General features: G+C 41.4%; 1 protein-coding gene across 1 annotated transcript in view; it reads right to left on the reverse strand.

Moving 5' to 3' along the window:
- TTN (titin) overlaps nucleotides 1-21,995 on the reverse strand; it is a 271,515-nt gene that overhangs the window by 29,567 nt on the left and 219,953 nt on the right. Inside the window, exons 273-280 of the mRNA XM_088794519.1 lie at nucleotides 21,661-21,957; nucleotides 20,984-21,571; nucleotides 20,595-20,897; nucleotides 3,377-20,482; nucleotides 2,426-2,722; nucleotides 1,731-2,318; nucleotides 1,325-1,627; nucleotides 917-1,213 (exon numbers count right to left, since the gene is read on the reverse strand). Coding sequence (XP_088650645.1) covers nucleotides 917-1,213; nucleotides 1,325-1,627; nucleotides 1,731-2,318; nucleotides 2,426-2,722; nucleotides 3,377-20,482; nucleotides 20,595-20,897; nucleotides 20,984-21,571; nucleotides 21,661-21,957 — 19,779 coding nt within the window. The remainder of the gene's footprint in view (nucleotides 1-916; nucleotides 1,214-1,324; nucleotides 1,628-1,730; nucleotides 2,319-2,425; nucleotides 2,723-3,376; nucleotides 20,483-20,594; nucleotides 20,898-20,983; nucleotides 21,572-21,660; nucleotides 21,958-21,995) is intronic.

Below are 21,995 nucleotides of genomic sequence, written 5' to 3' on the forward strand. Positions count from 1 at the left end.
GTCTGAATTCTCTACTCAAAGAGATACATACTTGACTGGACAGATTTTCTGCGAGCCTGCTTAAACAGAACTAAATCTGATTTGCTACACAGTCTCACAAATGCTGATTCAGGGTCCACAAAGCCTGATTTATAAAGAGTAGCCCTGGGATACTCAACATGAGAATGGGAGTGAATACTTTAGCCCAGACACCATAGAGACTCCTCCTTGAAAATGGAGAACTTTTAGAAAAAGTGTCACAGGGTACCTAACTCTCATGAAACTTTAATTTTTACACCACTATTGAGTTGAATATACCACTTATTTTCCAGAATGGTCAAGTATGTGTATTTTGTACTGACAGCAATGTGCCAAGTGCTCTGGGTCTATCTGTTTGAATTCCCACTCTATCACTAATGAGCTGTTGGGAAAGTTACACAGTTGCTCTAAACCTCATTTTCTCTTCTGTAAAATGGGCTCATCTTAGGGCTGTTAGAACAAAGGGAGAGAATTCATGGAAAGTACCCAGTAAATGCTGCTTATACTATCATCATTAAATTAACACTTCTGTTTAGTCTTTTACTTCTTTAAGAGGCATATTGTCTGGGCACTCAACTATGGTTTTAATTATTGACTCTGATAATTTAAAATAGGAGCGTGAAAGCACCTACTCATACAAACAAAGCATCATAAAAGTTTGAAGTTGCAAAGGCCTTTAGATATTCTGTAACCCAAATCTCATGTTTTACAGTTAAGTCAAAGGACCTGGAGAGGTTAAGGAGTTTTCCCAAGACTCCCAGCTAGTTTATAATTTCTTCTAAAAATCTAACTAAGGTGCATAGTAAAGGTTATTTTATAAATTAGGACCAAAAAAAGTAAGGCTAAATATTGAGTTAAACTGCTATTGGGATTCAAAGTGCTAAAAATGCTTACTTACCATAAGAATCGATGCACGTAATGGGGCCTACAACCTCAGATGGATTGCTGATGGAACCAACAGCATTTCTAGCAAAGACACGGAATTCATACTGAGAATTCTGCGTCAAGCCAGAGACAGTAAATTGAGTTTCAATAACATTGGTAAAGCTGGCCTTGGTCCATCTGCCATCTGGAAGATCGCGTTTCTCAACAATATAGCCTGTAATCTTGCTTCCTCCATCGAAAGCTGGTTGTTGCCATGAAAGGTTGACAGAATTCTTGGAAATATCAGTGATACGGACATTTCTTGGTGGTTCTGTGGTAGTAAGAGAAAGCAGATTAGCGGCACTTATGTCAACATTATTTTGCTTTGCAGAAATAAGATTTGCATTTTTAAACAGTCAGAACCTTCTCATAAAATACATACCACAGGCATCTATAGCTAGGACTGGCTCGGACGGATGGCTGGGTTTTCCAACACCAGCAGCATTTTCTGCATACACCCTGAATTCATAAATAAGTCCAGCACTGATTGTTGTGACTTTGAAGTGAGTTGTGCGGATGACCATTTTGTTGACTTTTTGCCATAAAATACTGTTTCTGTCTTTCATTTCCAGGTGATAGCCTATAACTGCATTGCCTCCATTGGACACTGGTTCATGCCAGGCCACGGTGATGCTTTCTCGAGTAACATTAGTAACCCATGGTGTAGATGGTGGTCCCGGTGTTGCTACAAAAGAGTGAAATTTCATAGGTTAATACAGATATTTCAAACATTTATGTAAATTTATGTAAATGAAAACCTGGTATTTTTGATAAGTTAGACAACTTACTGTATGGTAGTTTGACAGTCACATAAGCTGAATCTATGTGATCACTGATGCCAAAGCGGTTTTCTGCCTTGATGCGGAATTGGTATTCTTCTCCTGTAGTCAGTTTCATGACTTTAGTCATGGTTCTTGCAACGGTTGCAGACACTTCAGTCCATACTGCAGTACTTGTCTCCCTCTTGAGTACAATGTAATTGGTAACCTGACTTCCACCATCGTACTTAGGTGGCTCCCATTTGAGAGTCACAGTTTCTTCAGTTATATCACTAATAGCAACAGGGCCAGTTGGGGGACCAGGCCTGTCCAGTACAACAATGTTAATAAGTGCTTTGGTTGTTCCACTGGAGTTGGCAGCAGTGATCTCATACCTTCCAGCATCAGCAGCAACGCTTTCTTTGAGATTAATGGTCAAGTTTTCGGCAGTAACTTCAGTGTTAAACCTCATAGTTGCTTTTAGGGGGACACCATCTCTTGATAAGGTCACTTTGGGTAGTGGTTTTCCAGAAATTGGAATATCAACTTTAAGGTTTGAACCAGCTCTAACATACACAGTTTGACTTGGGAAATTCTTCATATCAATTTCAGGCGGTTCTGTAAAAGAAGAGTATGGCAGGTGAAGGTGAAAAAGAATTTCTAAAAATTAACCCACGTCAATGCCAATCATTTCAAATTTTGCTTCTACATAAAATTAGACATACCTAGTTGCTCCTTAACAAGAACAGGAAGCAGAAGCTCTCTTGGGTCACTCAGACCAGCTTGATTTTCAGCAAATACCCGGAAAAAGTATTCAGAATTCTCCCTCAGACCAGAAACAGTGTGATGGGTTGACTTTACCACGGCACATTTAACCCAATTTTTCTGTCCTTTTTCTAGTGTTTCAATGATATAGTGTACAATTCTGCTTCCACCATCATGTTCTGGCTTCAACCAGGTCAGGGAAACACTATCTTTGGATACACTTGTTACTCCAAGTTTTTCAGGTGGGCTTGGTTTTTCTAAGAAAGGAAAACGTCAAAAGAAAGGGAAGGTTATTACATTTTGACCCATGTATGTTCTTCCTGCATTGTCAAAAGAAAAATTTTAAATGAAAGCCATATGTTTACTCTGATTTGAGTCTTTCTTACTTTTTATGCGACCAGTATGGCTTCCGAGCCAAGCAAAGCTTCCCCTGACTCATTCATTGCATGTTATACATAGCATGTCATAATGTTTAAACTCAAATTAGTGTCAAATGAGCAGATTAAATGATAACATCCCAGATTTATCATGAGTATAAAAAATGAGGAATTAGATGAATAATTTTGTAAGAAACTTCATCATACAATTTCTGCACATGCACACTACGTGTGTATACATATATATGTATATCCATATACACATACATATATATACACACATACATATATATGCAGTCAAATTCTATTATACTTAAATTCAACATATATTATCCAATTCCAGCTATGTAAGTTTCTACATTTATTTTGATCAACAAAAAGCTTTCTCTATTAGAGATTTCATTTTGTGCTGTAGTATGAATTGTTTGAGGTGTGAATCAAAAGCATTTAAGATTAAACAGTAATTAGAATGATTCACACTATTCTAGGAAAATGAATATGAATATGTCCATTTTCTATGTTCTTAAAACATACCTGTTATTTTTATTCCTTCTTTTGTTTCAGCTGGTATACCAACACCAAACTCATTTTCTCCAGAGACTCTGAAGTAGTAAATTGCCCCTTCTTGTAAGTTGTTAATTTTGTAGGAGAGGCGGTTACAGTTGTTGGTCACAGAGACCCATGCTTTCTTACTGGCCTCACGTTTTTCTATGTGGTAATTCTTTACTGGTGCTCCACCATCGTTTTCAGGAACATCCCAGGATAACACAGCAGACTCTTTGGTGACATCATGTACAGTAACATTGGCTGGAGGACCAGGAGAATCTAAAACTCTGACAACTAAGGTCAGTGAAGCAGCATTCAAATTATTCTGAATGGTTAATGTGTATTTTCCAGAATCATTTCTGTTGGCATTTTCAACAGTAAGTGACGTACGAGAGTCTGTGGAATCAATATAAGCTCTGGTGCGGAGGTCAGTATCTGGCTTACTCCACAAGACATTGGGTACTGGTCTTCCTCGGAAAGGCACAGTCATGGTAAATGAGGCACCGGCCTTGACAATCAAGGTCTTCTTCATTTCACTGTCAAGATCGAATACAGGTTCTTCTTCTCTTTCCTTTGCTATCTGGGGATCGGAACTATCACTGGGATCACCAGCACCGACTTTATTGACAGATCTTACTCTGAATACATATTCAGCTCCTGTTGTTAGTCCACTTATTGTATATTCTGTGCCTCTTAAGCATTGAATGGCAGTTTTCCAGTCAGTTTCATCAGAAGTTTTGTATTCTACAGTGTATCCAGTTATTGGGGCCCCACCATCAAATAAGGGCTTAACCCAGCTAATAGTTATATTTGTCTTGCCTGAGTCCACAATTTTTGGTTTGGATGGAGGAGATGGTAAGAACACTGGATCTTCTGCCCGAATTAGGGGAGTAGTTTCACTTGGAAGGCTTAGGCCAGCAGCATTTTCTGCATAAACCCGATACTCATATTCACATCCTTCCCGAAGTCCTGTTGATTTCACTCTCAAATCATAAACTGGTTTTTTGTTTACACGCACCCATCGTAGGCTGTTTTTCTCTCGTCTTTCAATGATATACCCAGAGATGTCATTGCCTCCATCACTCTCAGGTCTTGACCAGCAAAGTGTCATGAACTCTTTGGTCACAGATGTAACTTCCAAAGATGTGGGTGGACTTGGCACTGTAAATGGATCTAGTGCCTTTATAGCCTCACTCTCTAGGGGCTCACCAACACCATATTTATTAACACCTATTACTCTAAAGATGTATTCATTGCCTTTGAGTAACTTGGTCACTTTACAGGATGTTGTCCTTAACTCTCCTTCACATATTGTCCATGCAAGGCGGCTTGTTTCACGTTTTTCTACAATGTAATAGTCGATACTTGCGCCACCATCTTCTTGGGGTGGTCCCCAGGAAAGAGAGCATTTCTCAGCAGTGAGGCCATTTATTTCAAGTGGTCCTGCTGGTGGGCCAGGCTTATCAAGTACCTTGCAATTAACTGCCATAGACCGAGTTCCTGCAACATTCTTCAGTGTTAGTACATACTGCCCAGTGTCTCGTCTGACACAGTCTTTCACTATTAACAAGGTATTATAGTCCGTTGAGACAATTTCTGTTCTTGCTCTTTCTTCAATTTCTACACCATCCTTGGCCCAGGAAACTACTGGCAGAGGTCGCCCTGCAATGTCTGCATTTATTTTAAGGACCTCTCCAGCTTTGACAACAATAACATCTCGGAACTTAACATCCATCATAATTCTCGGGGCCTCAACATCGTCTTTAACTGTAATAGGTCCAGTGGATTCAGACGGCTCACTAACTGAGTCAGCAGCATTCCTTGCAAAAACCCGGAATTCATAACGCTGATCTTCAGTAAGTTCAGTTACTTCAAAGTATGTTTCTTGTATGTTAGTAAAGTTGCACTTCAGCCACCGTCCATCTGGTAGTTCTCTACGTTCAATAATGTATCCTGTGATCTTAGCTCCACCATCATAACGTGGTTTAGACCATTTAAGTGACACTGATTTTCTTGTGATATTTGTGACTTCAGGTTGTCCAGGTGGGTCACAAGGGTCTCGTGCAGGGACTGGTTCACAAGATTTACTGCATTTACCAATTCCAGCAATATTCTCAGCATATACACGATACTCATACATCAGTCCTTCATCAAGGCCGGAGACTTTCATTTGCGTATTGGGAATGAGGATTTTATTTGCTTTTGACCAAAGAATGCTGCTTCTTTCTTTATATTCAAGGTGATAGCCAATTATTTGACTGCCTCCATCATTAACTGGCACTTGCCAGCTTACAATCATGGTGGATTTTGTGGCATGCACAACTTTAGGAGTACCAGGAGGACCTGGGCGGCTGAATGGATACTCTGCAACAACAGCTGAAGATTCACTGTAGGTGCTCTTTCCATAGCGGTTTTCTGCGCAGACACGGAACTGATACTCACTTCCTGTTGTCAAACGAACTATTTTAATGGATGTTCTTGCAACTGCTTGTGAAACTACGTGCCATGTTGTAGAAGTGGTTTCTCTCTTTTCAACGATGTAATTGCTAATATGGCAGCCACCATCATATTCTGGAGGATTCCAAGAAATAGTCATGTTGTCACAACTAACCTCATCAATCTGTATAGGTCCTGGAGGTCCTGGTCTATCAAGGACAATTACTGTAATAGGAACTGTTATGGATCCAGCACTGTTTGAAACACATAACTCATAAGTTCCAACATCTTCCCTTGAAGCTTCCTTAATAGATAGTGATGTTACAGTCTTTGAAGAAGAAACATTGACTCTAGTTGTCTCCTTAAGAGTCTGACCATCTTTTTTCCAGCTTACAGTAGCTTGAGGTCTTCCTTTAAATGGAACATCAATCTTAAGTTGGTCGTTAGCCTTTACATTGAAAGTATTGAAAGGAAGCTCAACTGAAGGCTTTATTTCAATATCCCTTGCAATGACTGGCACGCCAAGTTGTCTTGGATCACTTCTTCCTTTCTCATTAACTGCAGCTACCCTGAAGACATACTCTTCTCCTGCAGTTAGGCCGGATATAGTTGCTTCCAGAGTCTTAACTTGTGTGCAAGTGCTCCATTTCTCACTCCCTTTAGTCTGCATTTCAACTACATAACCCGTAATTTTGCTGCCACCATCACTTTCTGGTTTTTCCCACTTAATTGTAGCTGTATTACGGGTCACATCAACAAGAGTTACTCTTCCAGGTGGGAGGGGTGGTTCAGAAACTTTAATGGGTTCAGTTGTTTCAGCTGGCAAACCAATCCCATATTCATTGGAAGCCAAGACTCGGAAGTAGTAAGAACATCCTTCTTGTAGGTTTTCAATTTTAAAAGTATTCTTAGTGCAATTGTTTGTAACTGTAGCATATGCTTTTCTTGTAGCTTCTCGTTTTTCGATGATGTAGTTTGTAATCTTAGCTCCTCCATCAATAAGTGGTGGTTCCCAAGACAATGTCACTGAGTCTTTCTTTACTTCTCTTACAGTCAAATTCACAGGGGCACTTGGTGAGTCAAGAACTCGGACATTAACAAAAGCTGTTTTGGAGCCACTGTTATTTTCTAGTGTCAGATTATACCGACCACTGTCAAATCTGGTCACATTATCAATTACCAACATTGTATATGAGCTGGTCACTTCAATCTGGGCCCTTTCAGTGAGAATGCCTTCAGCCTTTTCCCACTTAACTTCAGGTTCTGGTCGACCTCTGATAGTGACAAATAAGCGTAAAGTAGTACTTGCCCGCAGAATGACCACCTTTCTGAGATCAGCATCAAGTTCTATTTCTGGTGGTTCTAGCCTATCTTGGGCAACAACTGAACCAGGTATAGTTGCAGGTTCACCTACACCTTCAGAATTGATGGCACAAATACGGAAATTATATTCAGTATTTTCTTTAAGGTTGGTCACTGTGAACTGCTTTCCTTGTAATCCTGTTGGTGGAGTGCAAGTTGTCCATTCATCATCAGTGGCTTCTTTGACTTCAATGACATAGCCCTTAACAGGTGCACCACCATCATAAATTGGTTTATTCCATGCCAGGGAGACAGAAGATCTGGAAGTGTCTGTCACTTTTGGATTAGTTGGTGGACCTGGTGGATACAAAGCATCACAGGCACGATAAAAAACAGATGGCTCGCTGGGTTCACCCACGCCAGCTGCATTTTCAGCAGCAACTCTGAATTCATAGGAATGACCTTCAGTAAGGCCAGTTACCCTGAATCGGAGATCTGTTAGTGTTTTCTTGTTGCACTTGGTCCATCTAATGCCCTCCTTATCTCTTTTTTCAAGAATGTAACCCTCAATTTCAGCACCTCCATCATCCTCTGGGCGTGCCCATGTTACTACCATAGAATCTTTGGCGATTGCTGATGCTTCAGGTGCTGAAGGAGGACCTGGTGGTTTATAAGGATTACAGGCTATAACAGGCTCAGATTCCAAGGGCTCTCCAATGCCATATTTATTCACAGCCATGACACGGAAAATGTATTCATTACCAGGAAGAAGTTTAGTGACTTTGTAGTTAAGAGCCTGGACTTCAGTTGAAACCTGGGTCCAGGAGAGTCTGCTTGTCTCTCTCTTTTCAATGATATAATGTGAAATATTAGCACCACCGTCTTGTAAAGGTGGGTTCCATGCCAGGTAACATTTTTCAGCAGTAACCCCAGAAACTTTCAGAGGTGCTTCAGGAGGTCCTGGCCTGTCAAGTACCTTTACAGTGATTGGTATAGACTTCGTACCACCAACATTGCTCAGTTTCAGAATATATTGTCCTCCATCCGTGCGTATACAATCTTTGACAACAAGAGTTGTTTTCTGAAAAGTAGACTTGATTTCCATCCTAGCGGCTGTTTCTTCAAGCTCTTTTCCATCTTTTGACCAAACAATATCAGGTATAGGTTTGCCGCGGATATCAGCTTCAAGGACGAAAGTCTCTCCTGCGTGAACAACGATGACATCTTTATATTTTGGATCCAGTGAGGCATTTGGTGCATCAATTTCATCTCTTGCAGTAATGGCACCAGTGCTTTCAGATGGTTCACTAAAGTTGCCAGCTGCGTTTTTTGCAATTACTCTAAATTCATATCTTTGGTCTTCTACAAGTCCACTCACTGTAAATTCAGTTTCTAATACATTGGTAAAGCTGGCTTTCATCCAACGTCCATCAGGTAGATCTTTCTTTTCCACAACATAACCTGTAATTTTGCTACCACCATCATAGGCAGGTTTCTTCCATTTCAGTGTGACACTGTTTCTTGTAATAACGATGGCTTCAGGACGACCAGGTGGGTCACATGGATCACGAGCAACAAAACATTCTGACACTTTGCTAGGCTTGCCGATGCCAACAATATTTTCCGCAGAAACTTTGAATTCATACTCAAGGCCTTCATCAAGCCCAGTTGTTTTGAATTTGGTATCTTGAATGGGAGTCTTGTTTAATTTCATCCATAAAATGCTGTTCTTTTCTTTCTGTTCAAGATGGTAGCCAATAACTTTGCTACCTCCATCATTAACTGGCTCATGCCATTGAACAAGCATTTGGTCTTTTGAGATTGAGGTGACAAAAGGAGTTCCAGGTGGTCCAGGTACTTTAAATGGATATTGTACAATAACTGGTTTAGAATCCAGGGGTGCACTTTTTCCATACCTGTTTTCTGCAAAAATTCTAAACTGGTACTCCGTGCCTGTTTTCAGTCTGGTTATTTTGATTGTTGTTCTTGCAACTGTTGCTGATACCATCTGCCATGTGGTGGTGCTTGTATCTCGCTTCTCTACAATATAGTTGTTTATTTGGCAGCCACCAGTATAGGCTGGAGGTTCCCAAGATATGACCACAAAGTCTGCACTAACTTCATCAAACCGAACTGGTCCAACTGGAGGTCCAGGCTTTTCCAAAACAATAATGCTGAGATTTTCTGTTGCTGTGCCTGCACTATTTGTTGCTGTTATGGTGTATTTTCCAAAGTCATCTTTGTTACTTTCTTTAATGTGCAAAATAGCTGAAGTGTCTGTTTCCTCAACATTTACTCTTGTTGTCTGTTTAAAAGACTCACCATCTTTGACCCATGAAATTTTAGGTCTCGGTCGTCCAATAACTAGAATCTCGATTTTAAGATCTTCTCCAGCTTGGACACTGTATGTGTTAAATGGCAACTTAAGACTAGGCTGTATGGTCAAGTCTTTGGCTATGACAGGAACACCGAGAACTCTTGGATCACTTTTTCCTTTCTCGTTATAAGCCTTGACACGGAACTGATACTCTTGTCCAGAACTCAGACCAGTGACAACTGCATTACAGACTTTGGATTCAGCCACAACACTCCATTTTTCAGTTCCTTTTGGTTGCATTTCAACAACATACCCCAGGACTCTGCTACCACCATCATGTTCAGGTTTCTCCCACATAAGTGATGCACTGGTCTGGGACACATCAGTGAGTGTTACCTTTCCTGGTGGGGAAGGAGGTTCAGCAGCTTTCACAGCATCAATAGTTTCCACTGGAATGCCAACTCCAAATTCATTTTCAGCCATAACTCTAAAGTAATAAATGGCTCCTTCCGTAAGATTTTCAACTTTAAGGTTTGTTTTGTTGCATTTATTACTCACATTAGCATATGCTTTTCTGGTTGACTCACGTTTGTCAATAACATAGTTCTTGATCTTTGCACCCCCATCAATGATGGGTGGCTCCCATACCAGGATGACAGAATCTTTTTTCACTTCTTTGACTGCCAAATTCTGTGGTGGTCCTGGAGTATCAAGAACTTTCACGGTTACAAAAGCAGATTTAGTTCCACTGCTGTTTTCCAGTTTGAGAACATATTTTCCAGCATCATTTCTATCACAGTTATCTATTGATAGTTGGGTATAGTTCACTCCCTTTTCAATTTGGACTTTGTCTGTGAATTCACCTTCCTCTCGAGACCAAGTAATCTCAGGTGTTGGACGACCTTTGAATGGAATATGAATTCTGACAGATCCACCAGCTCTTACAATGATTCCTTTCCTTAATTCAGAATCAAGGTCAAGTTCAGGTGCTTCAAGTTTGTCTTCTGGTTTCACAGTACCAGGAACTGATGTAGCCTCACCTAAACCAACTTTATTGAGAGCACAGACTCGTATTTTGTATTCTTGGTGTTCAGTGAGTTTTGAAATTTCAAATCGAGTGACTTTCAGGCCAGTCGGTGGAGTAACTATTTGCCATTCTTCTTCATCTGCTTTACAGATTTCTATTACATATCCCAGGATCTCACTGCCACCATCATAGATGGGTTTACCCCACGCAAGTGTAATTGAATTTTTAGTGGTGTCTACAATGTGTGCATTGGTGGGTGGGCCAGGTTTGAACACAGGATCGCAAGCCTTATAATAAACTGTAGCTGGACTTGGTTCTCCAACTCCAGCAGCATTTTCTGCAGAGACTCTGAATTCGTACTCATGATCTTCTGTTAATCCTGTTACTCTTAGGCGCAAATCTGTAATGCGGCGTTTATTACATTTTATCCACCGAATGCCACTTCTGTCTCTTTTCTCAACAATATAACCAATAATTTCACTTCCACCATCACTCTCTGGACGGTTCCAACAGACGGTCATGGAGTCCTTGGCAATGTTCGTGACTTCCAAGCTTTTTGGTGGTCCAGGAAGCACAAATGGATTTTTCATTAGTACTGGTGCAGATTCCAAAGGTTCTCCAACACCGTATTTGTTGACAGCCATTATACGGAAAATGTATTCATTTCCTTCTAAGAGTTTGGTAACTTTCAGAGAATTGGTCACAACTTCTGAAGCAACAACAGTCCAGGCAAGTCGACTCGTTTCTCTCTTTTCAACAACATAGTGAGAAATATCACTGCCACCATCTTGTAGTGGTGGAGACCAAGTTAAAGTGCATTTTTCAGCAGTGACTCCAGTAACCTGGACTGGCCCTTCTGGAGGTCCTGGTCTATCTAATACTTTTACATTTACTGGGAATGACTTAGAACCTGCAACATTGGAAGCTCTTAAAATATACTGTCCACCATCAATTCTAATGGCATCCTTTACAATAAGTAAAGCCTTGAAATCTGTGTTCTTTATTTCACATCTAGCAGATTCTTCAACTTCTTTATCCCCTCTTAACCACTCAATGGTAGGTAGGGGCTTCCCATGGACATCAGCCTCAAGCCTGAATGTTTCTCCAGCATTTACCACAATTGTGTCTCTGAATTTTGGATCCATTGAAATTCTTGGGAGTTCAACCTCATCCTTGGCCGTTATTGGTCCAGTACTGTCAGAGGGTTTACTTATTGTACCAGCTGCATTCTTTGCAATGACTCTGAATTCATATCTTTGGTCTTCAGTAAGACCTGACACAGTAAATTGAGTTTCAATGACATTTGTAAAACTGGCTTTCATCCAACGACCCTCAGGCAAATCACGTTTCTCTACAATGTAACCTGTAATCATACTTCCACCATCATATACAGGTTTGGTCCACTGTAAAGTGATTTCATTTCTTTTAACTATTATTGCTTCCGGGGTCCCTGGTGGGTCACAGGGATCTCTGGCTACATAGCATTCAGAAATCTTGCTTGCTTTGCCTACACCAACAATATTTTCAGCGTAAACTCTGAATTCATATTCAATGCCTTCTTCAAGATTGAGTGATTTAAACTGGGTGTCATGAATAATAGTTTTGTTGACTTTTGTCCACAAAATACTATTTCTTTCCTTTCTTTCAAGGTGGTAACCGATGACTGGGCTTCCACCGTTATTGATTGGTTCATGCCACTGTATGACCATGGAGTCTTTGGAAATGGCTGTGACAAATGGTGTGCCTGGAGGGCCTGGTTCTTTGTAAGGATATTGAGCTACAATTGAATCAGACTCCAAGGCAAAGCTTTGTCCATATCTATTTTCAGCAAATATTCTGAATTGGTACTCTGTACCAGTTTTCAGTTTGGTCACTTTGAGTGTAGTTCTGGCAACAGTAGCAGAAACAACTTCCCATATGGTGGTGGTTGTATCTCTTTTATGAACAATGTAGTTGGTGATCTGGCAGCCCCCTGTATATACTGGAGGGTTCCAAGATAATGTAATACTTTCAGCACTGACTTCATCAAATTTAACAGGTCCTTTTGGAGGATCAGGTTTGTCTAGAGTTGTAATTTCAATGGATGCTGTTTTCTGACCAACAACATTAGCAACTGTGATTCCATAATGTCCACCATCATCCTTATGAGTTTCTTTAATACTGAGTACGGTGAGGTCAAGTGAATCAGCAACATTGATTCTTGTAGTCTGCTTCAGTGGAAGACCATCTTTAGTCCAGGTAATGGTTGGCTTAGGACGTCCAGAAATTGGCACTTCTATTTTCAAATCGTGTCCAACCTGTACACTATAACTGTTGAATGCAGGTCTTACATCTGGTTCAATGACCAGATCTTTGGCAACTATTGGAACTGCAAGGGACCTAGGATCACTTCTCCCCTTTTCATTTACAGCAATGACTCTAAAAAGATATTCTTCTCCCTGAGTTAGGTTGGTAATTACTGCTTCAAGGGACTTGACTCGGGCACACTCTGACCATTTCTCACTCTGTTTAGCTTGCATTTCCACAATATACTGAATAATTTTACTGCCACCATCATGTTCAGGCTTTGTCCAACTCAAAGAGACACTGTTTCTGGTGACATCATCCACAGTTATTTTTCCTGGAGGTTGTGGGACTTCTGCAACTTTAATTGGATCAGCAGTGCGGGCAGGAAGGCCAATACCATATTCATTCTCAGCTGTGACTCTAAAGTAATAACTGCAACCTTCTTGGAGTTGATCAATTTTCCAAGAATTCTTATGGCAATTTGTTACAACTGCAGCATATGCTTTTCTTGTGGCTTCACGTTTCTCAACAATGTAGTTTTTGATTTTGGAACCCCCATCCAACAAAGGAGGTTCCCATGTAATTGATACTGAGTCTTTAGTGATTTCTGTGACTTTCAGGTTAACAGGTGGACTTGGTGTGTCCAGAACTCTCACAGTAACAAAGGCAGACTTTGTTCCACTGCTGTTTTCTAACGTGAGAGTGTATTTCCCACTATCATATCGGTTGACATTATCAAGAACAAGAGAGGTAAAACTGCTAGTGACATCAATTATAGCTGCATCTCGGATTTCACCATCCGCCTTCCCCCATTTAACTTCTGGTGTAGGACGACCTTTAATAGGAACAAATAACCTTAAGGAGCCACCTGCCCTTATGTTTATAATTTTTCTTAGTTCTAGGTCAAGATCGATGTCTGGTGCTTCCAATTTTTCTTCTACTATAATAGGTCCAGGGACATCAGCATGTTCTCCAACTCCAGCTTTATTAACAGCACAGATACGGAAGTTATATTCATGTTTTTCCAACAGCTTCTCTACTTCTATATTTGTTTTATTGATTCCAGTTGGTGGAGTGCACATTGTCCATTCACCGTCGCTCACATCACATTTTTCAACAATGTAACCTTGGATTTCACAGCCACCATCATATATTGGTTTGCTCCAAGAAAGGAAGACGGAAGATCTGGTAATATCTACAACTTTGGGATTGTTTGGAGGTCCTGGTTTATAAATAGGATCACAAGCCTTTTGGTAAGCAGAAGGTGGGCTTGGTTCACTAAGTCCAGCAGCATTCTCAGCTGAGACTCTGAATTCATAACTGTGATTTTCTATGAGTCCAGTCACTCTCAAGCGCAATTCCCCAATCAGACGTTTGTGGCATCTTGTCCATCTAATGCCCTCTTTATCCCGTTTTTCAAGAACATATCCAAGAATTTCGCTGCCACCATCAGATGCTGGCCTTTCCCATACAACAATCATTGAGTCCTTGGTCACTGCTGTGATTTCTGGAGCTTTTGGTGCATCCGGGACCACAAATGGATTCTTTGCAACTACTGGCTCAGATTCAAGAGGTTCACCAACACCGTATTTGTTTACAGCCATTATACGGAAAATATATTCATTGCCTTCAAGAAGCTTAGTAACCTTGCAGCTGAGAGTCTGCACGTTGGCGTCAACCACAGTCCAAACCAAGCGGCTGGTTTCTCTCCTTTCCACAATATAATTTATGATGTCACTCCCACCATCCTGTAGTGGGGGTTTCCAAGCTAGTGTGCATTTTTCTGCTGTAACTCCCGTTATAACAACAGGTCCTTCAGGTGGCCCTGGTTTATCAAGAATTTTGACGTTTACAGTAACTGATCTCTCTCCTGCAACATTTTTGGCCTTCAATATGTAACTTCCACTGTCGACACGTACTGCATCCTTTACACTGAGACTGGTGGCAAAGTCAGTGCTCTTGATTTCTAATCGAGCTGTATTTGAAAGCTCCTGATCACCTTTTATCCACTGAATGGTTGGAATTGGTTTTCCATAAATATCTGCATCAATCTTGAAAACTTCACCAGCATGAACCACAATCGTGTCTTTGTATTTGGGATCCATACTTATTCGTGGTGGGTCTACCTCGTCTCGTGCTGTTATTGCCCCTGTGCTTTCTGAAGGCTCACTCAACACTCCCGCAGCATTTCGAGCTATAACCCGGAACTCATATCTTTGATTTTCCACTAGGCCAGTTACTTCAAATTGAGTGTCAATGACATTTGTAAAACTGGCTTTCATCCAACGGCCCTCTGGCAATTCTTTCTTCTCAACAATATAACCAGTAATCTTGCTTCCACCATCATAAGTGGGTTTCTTCCACTGAAGAGTCACAGAATTCCGTGTGACAATGATTGCCTCTGGCCGCCCTGGTGGATCACATGGGTCACGAGCTACATAGCATTCTGACACTTTGCTTGGCTTGCCAATGCCCACGATGTTCTCTGCGGAGACTCTGAATTCATATTCAATGCCTTCCTCGAGGCCAGTTGTTTTAAACTTTGTTTGTGGAATAGGTGTTTTATTCAACTTAACCCAAAGGATGCTATTTCTTTCTTTGCGTTCTAGATGATAGCCAATGACTTTGCTGCCTCCATCACTGACTGGCTCATTCCATCGTACTTCCATGCTGTCCTTGGAGGAAAGCGTTACATATGGCGTGCCAGGAGGACCAGGAACTTTGAATGGATACTGGGCTACAATAGGCTCTGAAGTGAGGTAGGTACTCTTTCCATACCTGTTTTCAGCTGCAATCCTAAACTGATACTCACAGCCAGTCTTTAATCTGCAAGCTTTTATTGTTGTCCTTGCAACAGTAGCTGACACAATTTGCCAGGTAGTTGTAGAAGTGTCCCGTTTTTCGACAATGTAATTATTGATAGAACTTCCACCATCATATTTAGGTGGGCCCCAGGAAAGAGTAATACTATCAGCTGTCACTTCATCCACTTTAACTGGTCCAGTTGGAGGCCCTGGTTTGTCAAGAACAATAATAGTAAGGGTTTCAGTAGCTTCACCAGCTGAGTTAGTCAGTTTAACTGTGTAACTTCCGACATCTTCTCGGCAGGCTTCCTTTATTGTCAACAATGAATTATTTTCTGTGCTCTCTGCATTTACTCTAGTTGTCTGCTTCAGTGGTACATCATCTTTATGCCAGGTTACAGCCGGTCTAGGGCGTCCAATGAATGGAATATCAACTTTTAGGTCTTCACCTGCCAGTACAGTGAAAGTATTGAATAAGTGTTTGAAGGCTGGTGGAATGACAAGATCTTTGGCAATTACTGGCACACTCAGTTGTCTAGGATCACTGATGCCCTTTTCATTCTGAGCTGAAACACGGAAAGAGTATTCTTCACCCTGAATTAATCCCGTTATAGTAGCTTCAGTGACTTTGACTGTGGCACATGTGGCCCATTTGTCACTGCCTTTGCTCTGCATCTCTACAATGTAGCCTAGAATTCGGCTGCCTCCATCATGCTCTGGTTTCTCCCAAGAAAGTGACACACTATTTCTTGTGACATCCACCAAAGTAATTTTTCCTGGAGGAAGAGGTCGTTCTGATGCTTTCACAGATTCTGCGGTTTCAGCAGGCAGCCCGATGCCATATTCATTTTCAGCGAGAACCCTGAAATAGTAACTGCAGCCTTCTTGAAGCTGATCTACCTTCCAGGAAGTTTTGTGACAATTTGTTGCAACAGTTGAATATGCTTTTCTTGTTGATTCCCGCTTTTCAACAATATAGTTCTTTATTTTTGAACCTCCATCAAGGAGAGGAGGCTCCCAAGTCAGTGTGACAGATGTCTTAGTGACCTCCTTTATCTTTAGATCTTGTGGAGGGCCTGGTGTGTCTAGTACTCTAACATTGACAAATGCAGATTTGCTGCCTGAGCTGTTTTCTATAGTTAGTATGTATTTGCCACTGTCAAATCTGTTTACATTTCCAACAATCAGCAGGGTGTAAGAGCTTGTGGATTCAATGCTAGCTTTATCTAAAGATTCTCCATGTTCCCGGGTCCACTTCACCTCAGGTGCAGGCCTTCCTTTGATTGGAACAAAAAGTCTCAGGGTACAACAAGCTCTTATAGTAACAACTTTGCGCAGCTCAGCATCCAGGTCAATCTCTGGAGGCAGCATCCTGTCTTCAGCCTTTGGAGTTCCAGGAACAAGGGCAGGTTCTCCAATGCCTTCAGAATTCATGGCATAGATGCGAATTTTATATTCCTGATTCTCTATGAGGTTGGTGATAGTGTAAGAAGTTGCTTTGAGCCCAGCTGGTGGAGTGACAACCTGCCATTCATCTTCCTCTGGAAGAGCAATCTCTACCATATACCCAGTGATTTCTGAACCACCGTCATAGATAGGTTTATTCCAAGCAATTGAAATGGAGGATCTGCTTGTATCTAGAACACGTGGGTTACCTGGTGGGCCAGGTTTAAACACAGCATCACAAGCCTTATAAAACGGGCTAGTAGGACTTGGTGCACTAATTCCAGCAGCGTTTTCAGCCATAATCCTGAACTCATATTGATGTCCTTCTGTCAGTCCAGATACTTTGTATCTTAAATCAGTAAGGGTTTTTTTGTTGCATTTCACCCAGCGTTGCCCAGCTTTGTCACGCCGTTCCACAATATAATTGATGATTTCACTTCCACCATCAGAGTCAGGATGTCCCCAGCAGACAACCATCGAATCTTTAGTAATAGTTGTAACTTCAGGGTTTTTGGGTGGATCAGGGGGTCCATAAGGATCTACTGCAAGCACAGGCTCCGATTCCAGTGGCTCCCCAACTCCGTATTTATTTACTGCCATGACACGGAATATGTATTCATTGCCTTTCAGAAGTTTAGTGACCTTTAATTTTGTTACTTGGACTTCTGAGGCTACATTTGTCCATGCCAATCTGCTGGTTTCACGTTTCTGAACTACATAATGATCAATTTTGGCACCTCCATCATCCAGTGGAGGCAACCATGACAATACACATTTTTCTGATGTCACTTCAGATACAGCTAATGGTCCTTCAGGTGGGCCTGGTCTATCAAGAACTTTGACATTGAAAATGTGTTTGGCAAAACCACCAGGGTTAGTTGCTGTAAGGGTATAGGCACCACCATCCCTTCTTAATGAATCCTTGTTTACCAGATTAGTAGAGAAATCTGCAATTTTTATTTCTAATTTTCCTGTGCCTTCAAGCTCCTTCCCATCTTTGGTCCATTCCATCGTTGGAGGTGGGCGACCAGAAACATCAGCTTCGAGCTTGAATGTTTCCCCTGCTTTTAGTATAATTGTGTCCTTAAATTTAATATCCACCCTTATCCTTGGTGCCTCAATGTCATCCCTGCATGTAATAGCATCTGATGGCTCAGATGGTGGACTAATAGCACCAGCAGCATTTTTGGCAATCACACGGAATTCATATGCAGCATCTTCTGTTAGGCCACTGACTGTAAATTCATTCTCCAAAATGTTGCTGAAGTTGGCCTTCAGCCACCGTCCATTAGGAAGGTCTCTCTTTTCAACTATATAACTAGTAATTTTAAAGCCTCCAGTATATTCAGGCCTAGCCCATTTAAGTGTCACTGTGTGTCTAGTAATATTTAGAGGAACTGGTTTCCCAGGTGGGTCAATGGGATCCAAAGCCAACATAGGTTCAGATGGCTTGCTTGGCTTGCTTTTGCCTGCCATGTTTTCTGCAATCACTCGGAATTCATAAGCAATACCATCTGTAAGTCCGGTTGATTTGAAAATGTTGCCTGGCACTAATGCTTTGCTTACAGTCTGCCAGAGAATACCATTTCGTTCTTTTCTTTCAATGTGATATCCTAAAATGGGGCTTCCACCATCAGAAAGAGGTTCATGCCAACTAATTGTCATTGAATCCTTGGTAACTGCAGTTACCTGAGGGGTACCAGGAGGCCCAGGAACCTTAAATGGATAGTTGGCAACTATAGATGCTGATGTGATGCCTGGTCCAATTCCATATCTATTTTGAGCTTTTACCCGGAATTGATACTCTACTCCTGTCGTCAGGCGAGTGGCCTTATAGGTAGTGCGTATAACGGTGGTTGCTAATTCAACCCATGTAGTCCCATCAGTCTGTCGCATTTCTATTACATAGTTGCTTATTGGTACACCGCCATCGTTCTCAGGTGGGTCCCAAGAGAAGATTACAAAATCGGATGAAACTTCATCAAATTTGATTGGTCCAGTAGGTGGTCCTGGGATATCATGGACTTGAATGGTGATGACATCACCAACCTCTCCTACAATGTTCCTTGCTGTTAATGGATAGGGCCCACTATCACTTCTCACACACTCATTGATATTTAAGATGGTTGAAGTTGCTGTATTTTCAACATTAACTCTCTGTGTCTGTTTAAGAATTTGGTCTCCTTTTTTCCATGTAACTGTGGGCTTTGGTCGACCAAGAACTGGAATTTCAACTTTGATGTTGTCACCAGCTCTGGCAATGACTAATTTCTGATAAATGCCACGGAGATCCAATTCGGGAAGCATTGTCTGCTCCTTGACAATGACGGGTCTGCTTTCTCTAGGGGCACTTCGCCCTGCACTGTTCACGGCCATCACTTGGAAGGTATATTCTTCCCCTTCAGTTAGGTTCTTCACAACACATTCTAACCCTTTCACAGTTGTGATGTGGGTCCACTGGTCAGAGCCTTTCCTTTGGGCTTCAATCACATAGCCAGTGATCTTACTGCCACCATCATGTTTTGGTTTAGGCCATGCCAGGCTGACTGTGCTCTTAGTTATGTCCATAATGTTCAGACTGTCTGGTGGTGATGGTGCTTCAGAGGCTTTTACAGGTTCTTTTGTTTCTGTTGGCTCACCAATTCCATATTCATTTTCTGCCATCACTCTGAAAAAGTATTCACTACCTTCAGTCAAGCCAGTAACTTTATATGTGCATTTATGGCACTTAGTGGTGACTGTGGAGTAGGATTTTCGTGTTGCTTCTCGTTTCTCCACAATATAGTTTGTTATACGTGAGCCCCCATCTATGAGAGGGAGGTCCCAATGCAGGGTGACACTGTCCTTCGTGATGTCAGTAGGCCTCAGGTTAAGGACGGGTCCTGGTGTATCCAAGACTCTGACGTTAACAAAGCCACTTTTCTTCCCAGCAGGGTTTTCAATAGTCATCACAAATTTACCAGTGTCATATCTGTTACATTCTGGGATAATCAGAAGAGTAAATGATTCTGTATTTTCGATGTTAGCTCGGTTTTTAAGGTTGATATCATCTTTGGTCCATGTCACTTCAGGAGCAGGACGACCTTTAATTGGCACAAATATTCTAATACTGAGTCCTGCCCTAACAACCAGGGTTCTTCGAAGCTCAGCATCTAGTTCAAAATCAGGAACCATTTCCCTTTCTACAATTTCAACATCTGGAATCACTGCTGGCTCCCCAACACCTGCATCATTGATGGCACTGATTCTAAAATTGTATTTTTCTTTAGTCTGAAGATCAGGGACAACAAACTCAGTGATTCGGAGGGCAGTTCCTGTTGTATCTTTTATCCAGTCCACATCTCCTACTTTTTGATGCTCCACGACATAGCCAGTGATTTCAAGTCCACCATCATAATGAGGCTTGCCCCATGCTAAAGAAGCTGATTTCTTGGTAGTATCAGTGACACGTGCATTTGAAGGTGGCCCTGGAGGATCTAGAAAATAAATGAAGACACCAAAGTGTATATTAAGAGTTTGGTTTTTGGATAAATTATATAAAATATTGGCACCCCCAAATGAGCCATATTGAAAAAGGTAAATACTAACATGCCACATCTTTTATTTGAACAAGATTTGAAGCATCACTAGGTGGGCCAATTCCTGCTCTGTTTTCTGCACTGACACGGAATTCATAGGAGTTTCCTTCTTGCAGTCCTGTTACTTTGCATCTGAGATCGGAAACTGGTGTCTTGGTTGCTCTCACCCATCTCAAGCTTTTCTTTTCTCTCCTTTCTACATGATATCCTGTGATCTCACTGCCACCATCATCAACTGGCCTTTTCCAACTGACAGTGGCTGTGTTTTTAGTGACATTTGATACCTCTGGTTTTCCAGGAGGGCCAGGGGGACCTAAAAAGGAAGCACATTTATGAGAAATCTGTATTTCCTAAACTCTGCTGTATTTAGATATCAATTCCCTCACATTCTGTACATACCAAATCTGTCCACCATTTTGACAGGTTCAGACTGTACAGGCTCTCCTTTGCCATACTGGTTTACAGCTGAGACCCGGAAGAGGTACTCGTTTCCTCGGATAAGTTTGGTTGCCACATGCCTGCAAGACTGAATATCTTCAGCAACCACTGTCCACAAGAGTCGGCTGGTTTCTCTCTTTTCAAGAACATAGGACTTAATTGGTGAGCCACCATCTTCCAAGGGAGGTGTCCATGTAAGTGTTGCTTTTTCAGCAGAAACATTACTGATTTCAATGGGACCTGGGGGACCAGGCACATCAAGAACTGTTACCTTCACATGTTCCTCCTTCGTGCCAAAAGGATTGGTAGCAGTGATGGTGTATTCACCAGCATCTTTTCTAGTGGCATACTTGACAGTAAGCATGGAAGATGTTGGGGTGGAAGTTATCTGAATGACATCTGATAATCTAATGTCTTTTCCTTCCCTGGACCAACTTGACTTTGGGAGGGGTTTGCCAAGAATGCTAATGGCACTCAAAACAATGGTATCATCTGCTTTAACTGTTAGCCCATCTTTTATTGTGGGATCGAGGACAATGGTTGGTGCCTCTGCAAAGAAAATAATACATTTTAATCAGAAAAGGAAGGTGGCTTAATTTCCATTTCTTAAAACGTGCATAAAAGTAAAATAGACCTACCGTATTCATCCTTGCAAATAATGGTTCCTGTACTTTCTGATGGAGCACTGATAGCACCTGCTGTATTCTTTGCTCTAATTCTGAATTCATATTTTCCACCCTCAATAAGGTCAGTTACAGTAAAGGCACAATCTGGGACATTAACGTGGTTGGCTTTCATCCAAGATTTAGAGGGTAGATCCCGCTTCTCCACTATATATCCAGTCAACTTATGACCACCATCGTATTTGGGTTCAGTCCAAATGAGAGTCACTGAATTCCTTGTTACATTAATAACCTCAGGCTTGCCAGGAGGATCTAAAACATAGGGGAAAATAGTCAAACAAATACTGATT

The sequence above is a fragment of the Rhinolophus sinicus genome, chromosome 17 (genome assembly GCF_057876585.1).
Source record: "Rhinolophus sinicus isolate RSI-liver-muscle chromosome 17, RSI-T2T, whole genome shotgun sequence".
In the NCBI taxonomy this organism is placed as follows: domain Eukaryota; kingdom Metazoa; phylum Chordata; class Mammalia; order Chiroptera; family Rhinolophidae; genus Rhinolophus; species Rhinolophus sinicus.